This window comes from Heptranchias perlo, chromosome 20 (assembly GCF_035084215.1).
Source record: "Heptranchias perlo isolate sHepPer1 chromosome 20, sHepPer1.hap1, whole genome shotgun sequence".
Taxonomy (NCBI): Eukaryota; Metazoa; Chordata; class Chondrichthyes; order Hexanchiformes; family Hexanchidae; genus Heptranchias; species Heptranchias perlo.
The window spans coordinates 38,980,054-38,995,338 of record NC_090344.1 but is presented as its reverse complement, the minus strand read 5'-3'; the positions used below and the strand labels follow the sequence as shown (position 1 = coordinate 38,995,338).

At 50.1% G+C, this 15,285-nt stretch overlaps 1 protein-coding gene across 1 annotated transcript in view; it reads left to right on the top strand.

Moving 5' to 3' along the window:
• The window catches only part of slc23a2 (solute carrier family 23 member 2), a 76,844-nt gene that overhangs the window by 14,247 nt on the left and 47,312 nt on the right, over positions 1–15,285 (top strand). The window contains exons 3-4 of the mRNA XM_068001040.1: positions 7,670–7,768; positions 10,039–10,155. Of these exons, the coding sequence (XP_067857141.1) occupies positions 7,670–7,768; positions 10,039–10,155 (216 nt within the window). The remainder of the gene's footprint in view (positions 1–7,669; positions 7,769–10,038; positions 10,156–15,285) is intronic.

Here is a 15,285-nt window from a genome sequence, read left to right as displayed (position 1 = left end):
AAATCACCCGTCTCTCTACTCAGCTTTCATTCCAATCCCTTTGGGATTTTGTTCCCCTTATTTTCTTCCGTTCTTTCCTGAAAGCACCAATTTGTGCTGAGGCTCCATCCCACACGTACTAGGGGACCTCCAGTGCTTCAGGTGGTCGTTCTTTGTGTACGAGGTGAGACTGAGAGTGTCAGCCGCCTCTTTGAACATAGTGGAACCCAATTTTGCTCTTGTATACACCTGCCAAGAAGAAAGGCAGACTTGCGTTTATATCGCACCTGACACGACCTCAAGACGTCCCAAAGTGCTTCACAGCCGATGAAGTACTTTTGAAGTGTAGTCACCATTGTAATGTAGGAAACGCTCCATTTAAGAGTCACTGGATACTGATTCGTACTAGGATCCCTGACAAGACTCGAGTATTGGGAGCCAGCAGCAGGATCACTCTTGAACCCAATATAAAAGCAAGTAGTATCGAGGTGCAACCAGGATTCCAAATATCGCCCCACAGATTGATTTTGTGGGAAATAGCACTGTTTAACAATGTTTATTTTGTTTGGAAGGTCTCAATTAAAGTTCAAGAGCTCTGCCAAATTTTTCTCCGAAAGGCATTTGACCCAAGAGTATCTTCATTGTAAAAATAATTTAGACGATTCCTTGTCTGAACTATTGGGTAAATACTTGAAGGAGTCAAAATTGCAGGGCTAGGAGGAAAGAGCAGGGGAGTGGGACTAGCTTCGGCTCTTTCAAAGAATCATCACGATGGGCCAAATGGCCTACTTGTGTGTTGTAGGATTCTTTGATTTTATGAATTATGTTTCCCGTATTCATGAAAACACACTAATTATTTACTGTAAACAATTTTACAACACCAAGTTATAGTCCAGCAATTTTATTTTAAATTCACAAGCTTTCGGAGGCTTCCTCCTTCGTCAGGTGAACGATGTGAAAATCGTTCACCTGACGAAGGAGGAAGCCTCCGAAAGCTTGTGAATTTAAAATAAAATTGCTGGACTATAACTTGGTGTTGTCTCCACATCATAATTATTTACTGATTTAGAGCAAAAACTCTGAGAACAGGTTTGCCGATGTTGCTGATGTACACGGAAATATAAGTGACTTCAGTCAGAAACGTTGACCTCTGCCGAGTGCAAAAATGAAACTTGTTCTGCTAGATTGCTGCTGTGTCGTCCTCCCCCACTCCAGAGACTTGAGCACATAAATCCAGGCTGACACTCAAAGGCAGTACTGAGGGAGTCCTGCATTGTTAGAGGGGCCGTCGTTCGAAGGATAAATATTGGCCAGGACACCGAGGAGAACTCCCCTGCTCTTCTTCAAAATAGTGCCGTGGGATCTTTTACCTCCACCTGAGAGGGCAGACAGGGCCTCAGTTTAATGTCTCAACTGAAAGACTGCTCCTCCAACAATGCAGGACTCCCTCAGTACTGCACGGGAGTGTCAACCTGGATTTTGTGCTCAAGTCTCTGGAGTGGGATTTGAACCCACAAATTCTGACTCAGAGAAGAGAGTAGCCTTTAATAAGCCATTGCGTTGAGGAGAGAACGAGTGAGCAAGAAGATTGCAATGGAAGGCAAATGGAATTTATCTGGTGCAATGCGCAAACCTGAGCTGTGATAGTTTATGAACCGGCAGTAACGATTAAACGGTCCACTGTGAATAAAGGCATCACTCAGGACCCTGGCTGTCATCTCTAAGCAACGCCTGCAATCTGTAGATTTTTTTTATTGCATTCTGTTCATCAGCCATTAAAAATCATTTAACATAATTTTGCTGTTCACTTAAAAAATATTGAATTCAGGAAGGAGCTCCTTCTCTCTTTGGAGTCTCTTCAAAGCGACTGGTTTGGAGCTTTTGGATTGTTAATATGAACATTTGTCAAATTTGGGGCAGGCAGATTGTTAATTGTGATGAAGAGGGAGCCAGCTCGGGGCAAAAAGGAAGAAGTCAGCTGGGGACTCTTTCATCCACCAGACAATGGAAGTCTGCAATAAGATACGAGGGAAAGCCAGTCGTGGGCAATAGAAATAGGTACAAGAGACAACGAGATGTTTTTCTGGAGGCAGAAGCGATTGAGGGACGGGCCAAGGTGGCAGTCAGTGGATAATCCACCACTGAGGGAGCAAAGCAAACTTCCAGGTCAGTCGAATTCAAACCAGGCGCACCAGCAGCATGGCAGAATATCGCCAGGGATGGAAACTGGAAATTCATGCAATCCTGTCACATTCAGTTCATTTATACCTAAACTTGGGTGCGTTTATGTGCATTTATTTACAAGAAACATTAATAATTAATTTGGCAGTGTTTGTACGTGGCCTGCAGGGCATATTGGAATGCAACTTGAGTTGCCCACTCAGCTAAAGTTTGGACACCTCCGAGCTGTCGAAAGTTGGGCCGACTGGCTTTTTCCTGCTGCCTGAGATTACAGTGTTTTCATATTTCCTTGGGTTTTGGTACCTTGCAGTTCACATCATATTTGCATTCATTGAGGACATCAGACAACAACAACAACTTGCATTTATCGAGCACTTTTAAGGTAGAGAAAGGTTCAGAAGCACTTGGTGATTTGAGCAGCACTGCACATTGACGAGGTCGAAGCCTGTCCTTGGCACGAGCAGGTGGGTCAGAGAATTTGTTGGACAACATTCATCCAACACCACCAAAACATACCATCTGGTCATTCATCTCATTGCTGTTTGTGGGATCTTGCTGTGCGCAAATTGGCTGCCACGATTCTTACATTACAACAGTGACTACACTTCAAAAGTACTTCATTGGCTGTAAAAGGCTTTGGGATGTCCTGAGGTCGTGAAAGGCGCGATATAAACGCCAATCATTTTTTCAGAAATGAAACCAAAACGCTGTAATAACGACTCTGGACCACCGATCTCTTGCATAACACGGGGTAGAATTTGCGCTGGGGTTTTCCGGATCACGGTTTTCCAGGGTTTCCGCGGAGCCTCCACTGTCTTTACGGTGGACAATCGGGAGAATCCCTGCTGAAATTACTCATGCATGTGTTCAACCTGGCTCTGAAAGGGTGAAAATCAGTTCTGGAGGTTCATTTGATGTCAATGTCCGAGCATCTCAAGGAATTCCACTCCTTGTAAACTCTTGCCCAATTCCCTGTTTTTCCTCCCCCCCCCCCCCCGTTACAAGATTAAAAAGACTGAGTCAAGCACATGCATTCAAAGATAAGTCAGCACTCTGTATTAATCACATGCTTACTGTACATTACACAATCTGTGCCAAAGAATTAGCATTCTGTTGGCGCCTCTCTCTGTTATGAAAACACTGCTTTTATGATCTTTGCCCTAGTTTTTTTCTCTGTGTTGCAGCATCTTGCTTACAGTTGAATTCAGTTTAGCAGTACAGATTCTTTCACGCCGGAAAGGTTACACAGTGTAAGGGTCCTGTGTGAAATGAGTCCAGAAACTAATGGGCAAAGGTAGTGCAAACAGCACAAAACTGCCCCAAATTCATTACTAATGAAGAAAAGAAAGAACTTGCATTTATATAGAATCATAGAAGTTTACAACATGGAAACAGGCCCTTCGGCCCAACATGTCTATGTCGCCCAGTTTATACCACTAAGCTAGTCCCAATTGCCTGCACTTGGCCCATATCCCTCTATACCCATCTTACCCATGTAACTGTCCAAATGCTTTTTAAAAGACAAAATTGTACCCGCCTCTACTACTGCCTCTGGCAGCTCGTTCCAGACACTCACCACCCTTTGAGTGAAAAAATTGCCCTTCTGGACCCTTTTGTATCTCTCCCCTCTCACCTTAAATCTATGCCCCCTCGTTATAGACTCCCCTACCTTTGGGAAAAGATTTTGACTATCTACCTTGTCCATGCCCCTCATTATTTTATAGACTTCTATAAGATCACTCCTTAACCTCCTACTCTCCAGGGAAAAAAGTCCCAGTCTATCTAATCTCTCCCTATAAGTCAAACCATCAAGTCCCGGTAGCATCCTAGTAAATCTTTTCTGCACTCTTTCTAGTTTAATAATATCCTTTCTACAATAGGTGACCAGAACTGTACACAGTATTCCAAGTGTGGCCTCACCAATGTCTTGTACAACTTCAACAAGACATCCCAACTCCTGTATTCAATGTTCTGACCAATGAAACCAAGCATGCCGAATGCCTTCACGACCCCAGGATGTCCCAAAGTGCTTCACAGCCAATGAAGTACTTTTGAAGTGCAGTCACTGTTATAATGTAGGAAATGTGGCAGCCAATTTGCACACAGCAAGATCCCACAAACAGCAAGGAGATAATAATCAGATTTTTTAATAAGTGATGTTGTTTGAGGGATAAATATTGGTCAGGACACCAGGGAGAACTCCCCTGCTCTTCTTCAAATAATGCCTTGGGACCTATAGTAAGAGATAAGAGACCATACGAGATAGGAGCAGGAGTAGGCCATTCGAGCCTGCTCCGCCATTTAATGAGATCATGGCTGATCTGGTTTTTACCTCAACTCCACTTTCCCGCCCTTTCCCCATTTAAGTCCACCTGGGATCTCAGTTTAATGTTCTCATCCGAAAGACAGCATCTTGGATCTTGGACAGTGCAGCACTCCCTCAGTGCTGCACTGCAGTGTAAGCCTGGATTTGGTGCTCATGTCTCTGGAGTGGGATTTGAACCCACAACCTTCTGACTCAGAGGCGAGAGTGCTACCCACTGAGCCACAGCTGGCAATTGGCACAGTCTCACTCAGAAGCCTAAGGTGGCAGGGAATAGTCAGTCAGGGTTCCTGCTCTTGGTTGCTGTCAAGTGATCCCTACTGGCAAGTGGATGTCAGGTGAGAACAGAATTGGGATTGACTATCCTGATTCAGTAGCCTGCCGACACCCACTGGGTTCATGTATGGAATGGATGGGGACCTACGGTTGGTGTCTGTGAGCCATATCGATAACTTTGGGAGAGGGAGAGAGAGAAAGTGCAAAGCAAGAGGCCATGATACACCCTTTGCCAACAGTGCCGAACAAGGCAGCGTTGCATTGAATTTGTGGAACTTGCTGCACTCGATAGTTTTCAAGCAACATTTGGGGAAATTGATTCTCATAAGGATAATGTATGACCCTGACCGGGGAACAAAAGACCCTAACGCTCGCAATTGAGTATTTTTACTTTAGAGTGGTCCGTGTCCTTTTCCATAGTTTTTTTAACCTTATGATATGATCGCTGCTCCCTAAATGCTCCCCCACTGATACTTGCTCCACTTGGCCTGCCTGATTCCCCAGAATCAAGACCAGCAAGTTAAACAAGTTAATGCCCTACACTGACGAGACGGAGAGAGTAATGTGGTCTCAACGTGTTAAACGTTTTCGCACGAATGTCACCAGCGGCTATTTCTAGGCTTAAAAGTTTTTGTTTGGAATGTTGGGTTCGGTGCTTCAGATTGTCGCAGTTTAAAATGAGACGAGCGTTGCAAGTTGGTGAACAGATGGGCCTTTCTGAATTGAAAAGGCTTCAATAATTGTAAGTACAGCCCGGATTTCACACGGCTGGTTTGGAAATGTTTATGTTCTATTGTGTCAGCGCTTCTGTTCTGGAATAGAGTTGTGTCAGAGATAGATCATTGTGACATGATCGACCAGGGTTAGGATCGGGTGAGATGTGTCTTGCTGGGTTTTTTTGGAACCGGGTTAGTCCTGAGTGGGACAGGTGAGGATTGCCATTGAAGGCGAGTCACTTTCTGCACCCTGGTTTACCACGGGCCACACCCTGGTTTGTGACACTCTGTGTCCTCGTTGTGCACTCAATTCTAGCAGCAGGCTCTCCTTGCGGGGAGCATGTTGAACACTGAGCAATCCTGAGGGGCCTGGTCTACTTCGGAAGGTCCGGATGTGGCTTCTCTTCCTCCTCCTGGGGAAGGGAAGGCGAATGTTGGCAAAGACCCTAAAGGTCCTGACAGAGGCAAATGGCTACGTGCTGTTGTGCTGCTAACCTCTTGCTCCGTTCTTGTTTATTATTATTGAACACACAGTTGTGAAGTTTGTTTGGGAGAAGCAGGAGACCCTTTTATCTGGTGTTGCTTGTTCCTCCGGCTGCTCAAGCTTGCCAGGTTACCATGGAAACAGTGACTGATGCAAGCATTCCGAGTCATCTGTTTTAAGACTCCCTGTTTTTTTAGTTCAATGCCTCCCCTGTCAGCCGCCCTGGCTTGAGAGGGCGGACTGGCCTCTCCAGGGATTTTACCCGCGCTGCTCTGGAACTGGCCGTTGTCGGCGCAAAGAAGCAACTCTGTGGGACGGGACTTCCCTTCCTCAACCCTGCCCCGCGACGAAGCAGTCGGTCCTCATTTGGCGCTTCCCCACACCGCGGCCTGGCTGAAGTGGGGGGCTCGGCGTTTGGGGGGAGCGCAGGCTTGTGGTTACACTCTGCCAGGCACCAGAGGCAGTTCAGATGTGTCCTCTGAAGGTTATGGAGTGACAGCCACACCGTACCAACTCAATGAGGGCTATTTGTGACCAGTTGCATGCCACAGATGACCCTTCCATGGTCCCAGTCACCTAGGGACCAGAAGTGTGTTTGAACCATCTGCATGTGTACGTGGCCCAGCTCTGGTCTTGATCAGATATTTATCTGAGGCGATTAATTGGTCGTCCTAATTGCTGCTGAATGAGCCCTTTGTGCTGCCGACTCTCAGCCCCATGTGTGTTTGTTGTGATTGTAACTTCCAGCAGGCCCCTGCTATTAAGCAGCGTCAGTCCAAATTTCCCATGATGACTGGGAGCGGATGTCCTCCCTGCCGTCTTGTCGGGACCTTGGGGGGCCTGGCTCGCTCGGGAGGAAGCCACTCGAGGGATGTGGTTGCCAACACAGATTGGCCCTCGCTGCCTCCGCTCACAGGCGAAGGATGCTCACCTGAGACAGGTGGAGCTCTACCTCAGCATAACTTGCCACCTTCAGCAGAGCAGGGGAGTGAAGTGTTTACGGTGGGCGGGGGGGTGCTGGGTGTTGGGGGAATCAAAATAGTTCCGAAGACATGTGGCACTGCTTGCAGATGTGCTGCAATGTCATCCATGTTATTGTGCTTCATGTATGTGTCACGGTTCACTCTGCTAGTGCCCCCCGCCCCCACCACCAGAATGGGTTTTAAAATTCCCATTTTAAAATTCTCATCCTTGTTTTCAAATCCCTCCATGGCCTCGCCCCTCCCGATCACTGTAACCTCCTCCAGCCCTACAACCCTCCGAGATCTCTGTGCTCCTCCAATTCTGGTCTCTTGCGCATCGCCGATGTCCTTCGCTCCACCATTGGCGGCCGTGCCTTCAGCTGTCTCGGTCCGAAGCTCTGGAATTCCCTCCCTAAACCTCTCCTCCTCTCTACTTCTCTCTCCTCCTTTTAAGACCCTCCTTAAAACCACCTCCCTCTTTGACCAAGCCTTTGGTCACCTGTTCTAACATCTCCTCATGTGGCTCGGTGTCAAATTTTGTCTGATAATCGCTCCTGTGAAGCGCCTTGGGACGTTTTACTACGTTAAAGGTGCTATCTCGATGCAAGATGTTGTTGTTTTGATTCTCCTGGGAGATGAGAGTCCTGCCAGCTTTCCTAAGCGGCCAGTTGTTTTTCCTGGCCAGTTGTTTTTCCTGGCCAGTTGTTTTTCCTAACCCATGTGTCTCCTGCTGCTTCTCCCCTCCCAGGTGGTGATGAATGGAGCTGCTCAGGCCAGTGGTGAGCAAGATACCGAGGACACTGAGCTGATGGCGGTGTACGCCAAAGAGAACAGCGTCACGGAGAAGGTAAGAGGTGCCACTGTGCTGGTACAGCGCAACAGTCAAGGAATCACCGAGTGATACAAGCACAGAAGGAGGCCATTCCGCCCATCGTGCCTGTGCCGCCTCTTTGAAAGAGCTATCCAATTAGTCCCGCTCTTTCCCTGTCGCCCTGCAAATTTTTCCCCCTTCAAGTATTTCTCCAATTCCCTTTTTGAAAGTCACAATTGAATCTGCTTCCACCGCCCTTTCAGGCAGTGGGTTCCAGATTATAACAACTCGCTGCGTAAAAAAAATTCTCCTCCTCTTGCCCTCTGGTTCTTTTGCCAATTATCTTCAATCTGTGTCCTCTGGTTACCGAGTCAGATCAGTGTCCACTTGAACTATGGAAGTAGTACAAGTGTCAAGTCCTTCCAAATTTGGAGGGAGCGTAGAACATGAGGACAAAGTACTGAAGGTTAAGGTTCCGTCACTGATGGGTTCGTGGCGGGAGTAGTTTGAATTAAGAGCTTTGCGCACGAGATGTAGTATTGCAGTAAAATTGAAATTGTAGGGGCTGTGTAAGTGTATGTTGAAGTTTCCTTATTGTGTTGGCCTCACCTACTAGTTAAGACGAGGCAACACTGCTAAACCTCACAGTTCTTCCCTCAGGTTGGGAATCCTGAAGCATGGGACGAGGCCATTTGGCCCATTGTGCCTGTGCCAGCTTTTCGTTACAGCAATCCGAACCTAAATCCCACTGTCTTACTCTCTTTCTTGGTGTTCCTGTATTCTCTGCTTCAAATATTTATTCGATTTTCTCTTAAGAGATGCAGTGGTCTCTAATTCAACCATTCTCTGCAGCAAAGCATCCCGTGTTCCAACAGTCCTTTAGACCGATTGATAAAGCCCAAAGTGCTGGTGGCATATTATTGTTTTTTGGGCTTCATCGATCCGAACTCCCGCTTTGAAGGAATGGTGTATTTGACCCTCTGAGTCTCTGTTCATTCATTGCCCTTTTGCTTTTCCATCCTTTCTTCAATCACTTGGCTTTTTTTTTATTGTGGGCCCAGGGAGGAGCACTGGGGGCGGTTTTCGGAGCGGCCTCCAGCGGTTCCTCTTAAGGCCCAGTGGTTAGGCCGCTCACCGCCTGGAGTGTGCACGGCTTCGGACCCCGATTTGCATACTTAAAGCGGCCTTGCCCCTGTTTCAGGTGGGCAGACTGATCGCCGCCTGCACAACTGCATCAGGCAGGCCTTGGGCGGTTGAGGTAGTTGAAAATTGCCCCCACCGAGTCACGGTAGCTTCTGGTTCCCTGGGCGCCGGTATTCCACGTGAACCGAGGCGGTGCGTGTCGGCCGGCTATTTGACCATGGAGTGCTTCGCCTTTGAGACCTCTTCTGTCCTTGACGGCAACGAACGAGCACCTCCCAGCAGGAATCTCGGGCGAGCGTCAACAGGAGCCCTGGCTGGTTTATCCTCCCCTTCCCAATTCAGGGGATCTGAGGCCTGGCAAGTGAGCCTGAAACCTTCGGGGTCCCTGGGGCTCAGCACCGTAGTGCATGGGCCCAATGAGCTATTGGGGAGAAGCCTCCAGTTGACATATCCTAAAGCTGGAGTTGACTAGTTTACTTATCGGTTTTCCTCCTCCTCCCTTGTCTGCTCCCCTTGCTATTCTTTTGGGATATTTAACATCAAACATTGCCAATTGCCAGGCAAACGTTATCAGATCAGTGTCACGGGCAGATGAAAAGAAGAGTGAAAATGTTAATGAAGTTGTGGGAGCAGCGGCCTCACTAGTATGGACGTTCCTCTGAAGCCCTCTAAATGCCTGAACTTGCTCTCCAGATTGTGTTCTCGGCCCCAGCTGTGCGAGGATCAATGTTTGGCGACTTGCCTGCAGTCACGGTTTAGTGGAACTGTTGAAAATGCTGTAACTTAAAACCCTTTGTCGCTCAGAGTCAAAAGTTTCTCCCACAATCCGCAGCCTCCAGGAACAGCAGCGTCATGGCAACCGGCCTAAGACCTTGCCTTCGGGTGAGCCCTCAGAAGGCAAGTGTGGATCTTATTCACCAGAACAGTGGGCAAACCCTTCACTTTCTCTCCTCTGGTGTCAATTTGTTTGGGAAGAAAACCCCAGGTCCTCCGTTTCCTTACCGAGGAGTGGGGAAGGAGGATACTTTCAGTCATCTCCAGTCTGAACACTAAGGCAGCCATCTGCCCGGGGTGAAAGATTCCCCCCGCCCCCAGTGAAACTCTGGGAATGCGGGAGTTGGATTGAATGCTCATTTTTGATGGTTTCATTCTGTCTTTCGCAGGGTTCCTTATCTGATGCCTCAGAGTGCAGTGGAACCATTGATCCCCAAAGGATGGACATGATCTACACCATTGAAGACGTTCCGCCCTGGTATCTCTGTATATTCTTGGGCTTGCAGGTAATTTAAAGAGAAATCGCCCAGGGCTGGAGGGCGGGGGGTGGGGGCAAATAATGGTTCTGAAGCACGGAATGGCCAGCTCCTTCTTTGACTTGTAACTTCAACCAGCACTCCCGTCGCTCCGGGTTTAATGCACCGTCTCCGCACCGAACTGATTCGGGAAGGTTCCAGATTCGATCCCTGTGCTGATCTCACCTGGGGCAGTGACAGGAGGAGGGGGTGAGCTGGGCGGGGGGGGGGGGGGGGGGGGGGCGACCATTGGCTGCAAAGCATCTGCATTAGGGTAAACTGGCCAGCAACTCCCGAGCTGGAAGTGTGTGGAGGTAAGGTGAGGATCACACCGGGCTTGGCTGTGATGCCTTCCATGGTCAAATAGCTGGCTGACACCCGATGGGGGTGGGGGTGATATTTGCCTTTGGGCGCATACCCCACCTTCGTTACCTTTTCCACACAAAGTCGGTGGGAAAGAAAATGGGACGGGGTTATAAAATGGGATGTCGAATTGCTGTGGTCCGTTTCTGTACTGCCGCCCCAGACAGATGTCTCCCCGCTCATTGTCTGAGAGAGAAGGGGAAGTAAGGCAATATCTTTCCTGGTTAAAGTTGGCTGTTTACTTCGGATATAACCCACCCCACTGAGCAGTGCTGTCATTGGGACTCAGGAGGGCCTAGTGACCAAGCTGTGGTGTGCTCCTGGCCGATTGAGTAACAGCAATGGCTGATTAAGGATTGTTTGAAATTGGTGAGGGAAACGTTCATTAATAATTCAAAGTCCAAACGCGCATGAAAATGAGAATTGAGGGTGGGGGGGGGGGGGGGGTGCAGAGGTAGGAACAGAGTCTGAGCTTGGGGTTTTATGACCGTCTCATTGTAAATGACCGTGTCAGTCAGCCCAGCAATTCGACAGGACACACAGCACAATGTGACTCGGCCATGTGCAACCTGAACAAAAAATCAAACTCCCTTCGCTGAGCAGGAAAGCGGTCAGGCTGAATGAGGACAGCAAGGGTTGCTGCAGAGTGGCCGGGTTTATGTTGGCACTGTTGACTTGCGGTGTATCATTAACTTGCTCGCAGTGTCAATCTGGTTAAATGTGTAACCTGGACACTGAACAGGGAATCAAATCAAAGCACAAATGTTGTAAATGCACAGTGACTGGGAGGTGAAAGAAGAGGACAGACTGATTAATGTTTTGGATGTAGGTTCTTCCTCAGAGCTGGAAGATATACTCGCCCCTTAATATACAAAACTGATGGACCTGCTCTCAATTTGCAGCAACTCCTGATTTTTGTGTCAGATTTCCGACATTCGCAGTTTTATTTTTATCCATATTTAAACATGAAGGTTTGGTCCATAAAGATCCTCCTTAATTTCCCTGGGAGTCTGTTCCCTCCTTGTGTGGACCTAACGTGGGAATGGGAATCTCTCCTCACTGACTGGGATTCCTGATAGGATTGGGAGTCTGTCATTGAGCTCGGACTAACCCGGGTTTGGGAGTCTGTCATTGTGCTCGAATTAACCCAGGTTTGGAAGTCTGCCCTTGTGCACGGAGACTAACCCAGGTTTGGGAGCCTGTCCTTGTGTGCTGGGACTAACGCGGGTTTGGGAGTCTGTTCGTGTGTGGGGACTAACCCGGGTTTGGGAGTCTGTTCGTGTGTGGGGACTAACCCAGGTTTGGGAGTCTTTCCTTGTGTGTGGCGACTAAGCCGAGATTGGGAGTCTGTCCTTGTGCTGGGTCTAACCTGGGATTAGGAGTCTGTCCTTGTGCTGGGTCTAACCTGGGATTAGGAGTCTGTCCTTGTGTGCGGAGACTAACCCGAGATTGGGAGTCTGCTCTTGTATGTGGGGACTAACCTGGGATTGGGAGTCCGCCCTTGTGCTGGAACTAACCTGGGATTGGGAGTCTGTCCTTGTGTGCGGAGACTAACCTGGGATTGGGAGTCTGCCCTTGTGCTGGGACTAACCCGGGATTGGGAGTCTGCCTTGTGCTGGGACTAACCCGGGATTGGGAGTCTGCCCTTGTGCTGGGACTAACCCGGGATTGAGAGCCTGCCCTTGTGTGTGGGGACTAACCTGGGATTGGGAGTCTGCCCTTGTGCTGGGACTAACCTGGGATTGGGAGTCTGTCCTTGTGCTGGGACTAACCTGGGATTGAGAGTCTGCCCTTGTGCTGGGACTAACCTGGGACTGGGAGTCTGCCCTTGTGCTGGGACTAACCCGGGATTGAGAGTCTGCCCTTGTATGTGGGGACTAACCTGGGATTGAGAGTCTGCCCTTGTGCTGGGACTAACCTGGGATTGAGAGTCTGCCCTTGTATGTGGGGACTAACCCGGGATTGGGAGTCTGCCCTTGTGCTGGGACTAACCTGGGACTGGGAGTCTGCCCTTGTGCTGGGACTAACCCGGGATTGAGAGTCTGCCCTTGTATGTGGGGAGTAACCTGGGATTGAGAGTCTGCCCTTGTGCTGGGACTAACCCGGGATTGAGAGTCTGCCCTTGTATGTGGGGACTAACCCGGGATTGGGAGTCTGCCCTTGTATGTGGGGACTAACCCGAGACTGAGAGTCTGCCCTTGTATGTGGGGACTAACCCGGGATTGGGAGTCTGCCCTTGTATGTGGGGGCTAACCTGGGATTGAGAGTCTGCCCTTGTATGTGGGGACTTACCCGGGATTGAGAGTCTGCCCTTGTATGTGGGGACTAACCCGGTATTGAGAGTCTGCCCTTGTATGTGGGGACTAACCCGGGATTGGGAGTCTGCCCTTGTATGTGGGGACTAACCTGGGATTGAGAGTCTGCCCTTGTATGTGGGGACTAACCCGGGATTGGGAGTCTGCCCTTGTATGTGGGGACTAACCCGGGATTGAGAGTCTGCCCTTGTATGTGGGAACTAACCCGGGATTGGGAGTCTGCCCTTGTATGTGGGGACTAACCCGGGATTGAGAGTCTGCCCTTGTATGTGGGGACTAACCCGGGATTGGGAGTCTGCCCTTGTGCTGGGACTAACCCGGGATTGGGAGTCTGCCTTGTGCTGGGACTAACCCGGGATTGGGAGTCTGCCCTTGTGCTGGGACTAACCCGGGATTGAGAGCCTGCCCTTGTGTGTGGGGACTAACCTGGGATTGGGAGCCTGCCCTTGTGCTGGGACTAACCTGGGATTGGGAGTCTGTCCTTGTGCTGGGACTAACCTGGGATTGAGAGTCTGCCCTTGTGCTGGGACTAACCTGGGACTGGGAGTCTGCCCTTGTGCTGGGACTAACCCGGGATTGAGAGTCTGCCCTTGTATGTGGGGACTAACCTGGGATTGAGAGTCTGCCCTTGTGCTGGGACTAACCTGGGATTGAGAGTCTGCCCTTGTGCTGGGTCTAACCTGGGATTAGGAGTCTGTCCTTGTGTGCGGAGACTAACCCGAGATTGGGAGTCTGCTCTTGTATGTGGGGACTAACCTGGGATTGGGAGTCCGCCCTTGTGCTGGAACTAACCTGGGATTGGGAGTCTGTCCTTGTGTGCGGAGACTAACCTGGGATTGGGAGTCTGCCCTTGTGCTGGGACTAACCCGGGATTGGGAGTCTGCCTTGTGCTGGGACTAACGCGGGTTTGGGAGTCTGTCCTTGTGCTGGGTCTAACCTGGGATTAGGAGTCTGTCCTTGTGCTGGGTCTAACCTGGGATTAGGAGTCTGTCCTTGTGTGCGGAGACTAACCCGAGATTGGGAGTCTGCTCTTGTATGTGGGGACTAACCTGGGATTGGGAGTCCGCCCTTGTGCTGGAACTAACCTGGGATTGGGAGTCTGTCCTTGTGTGCGGAGACTAACCTGGGATTGGGAGTCTGCCCTTGTGCTGGGACTAACCCGGGATTGGGAGTCTGCCTTGTGCTGGGACTAACCCGGGATTGGGAGTCTGCCCTTGTGCTGGGACTAACCCGGGATTGAGAGCCTGCCCTTGTGTGTGGGGACTAACCTGGGATTGGGAGTCTGCCCTTGTGCTGGGACTAACCTGGGATTGGGAGTCTGTCCTTGTGCTGGGACTAACCTGGGATTGAGAGTCTGCCCTTGTGCTGGGACTAACCTGGGACTGGGAGTCTGCCCTTGTGCTGGGACTAACCCGGGATTGAGAGTCTGCCCTTGTATGTGGGGACTAACCTGGGATTGAGAGTCTGCCCTTGTGCTGGGACTAACCTGGGATTGAGAGTCTGCCCTTGTATGTGGGGACTAACCCGGGATTGGGAGTCTGCCCTTGTGCTGGGACTAACCTGGGACTGGGAGTCTGCCCTTGTGCTGGGACTAACCCGGGATTGAGAGTCTGCCCTTGTATGTGGGGAGTAACCTGGGATTGAGAGTCTGCCCTTGTGCTGGGACTAACCCGGGATTGAGAGTCTGCCCTTGTATGTGGGGACTAACCCGGGATTGGGAGTCTGCCCTTGTATGTGGGGACTAACCCGAGACTGAGAGTCTGCCCTTGTATGTGGGGACTAACCCGGGATTGGGAGTCTGCCCTTGTATGTGGGGGCTAACCTGGGATTGAGAGTCTGCCCTTGTATGTGGGGACTTACCCGGGATTGAGAGTCTGCCCTTGTATGTGGGGACTAACCCGGTATTGAGAGTCTGCCCTTGTATGTGGGGACTAACCCGGGATTGGGAGTCTGCCCTTGTATGTGGGGACTAACCTGGGATTGAGAGTCTGCCCTTGTATGTGGGGACTAACCCGGGATTGGGAGTCTGCCCTTGTATGTGGGGACTAACCCGGGATTGAGAGTCTGCCCTTGTATGTGGGAACTAACCCGGGATTGGGAGTCTGCCCTTGTATGTGGGGACTAACCCGGGATTGAGAGTCTGCCCTTGTATGTGGGGACTAACCCGGGATTGGGAGTCTGCCCTTGTGCTGGGACTAACCCGGGATTGGGAGTCTGCCTTGTGCTGGGACTAACCCGGGATTGGGAGTCTGCCCTTGTGCTGGGACTAACCCGGGATTGAGAGCCTGCCCTTGTGTGTGGGGACTAACCTGGGATTGGGAGCCTGCCCTTGTGCTGGGACTAACCTGGGATTGGGAGTCTGTCCTTGTGCTGGGACTAACCTGGGATTGAGAGTCTGCCCTTGTGCTGGGACTAACCTGGGACTGGGAGTCTGCCCTTGTGC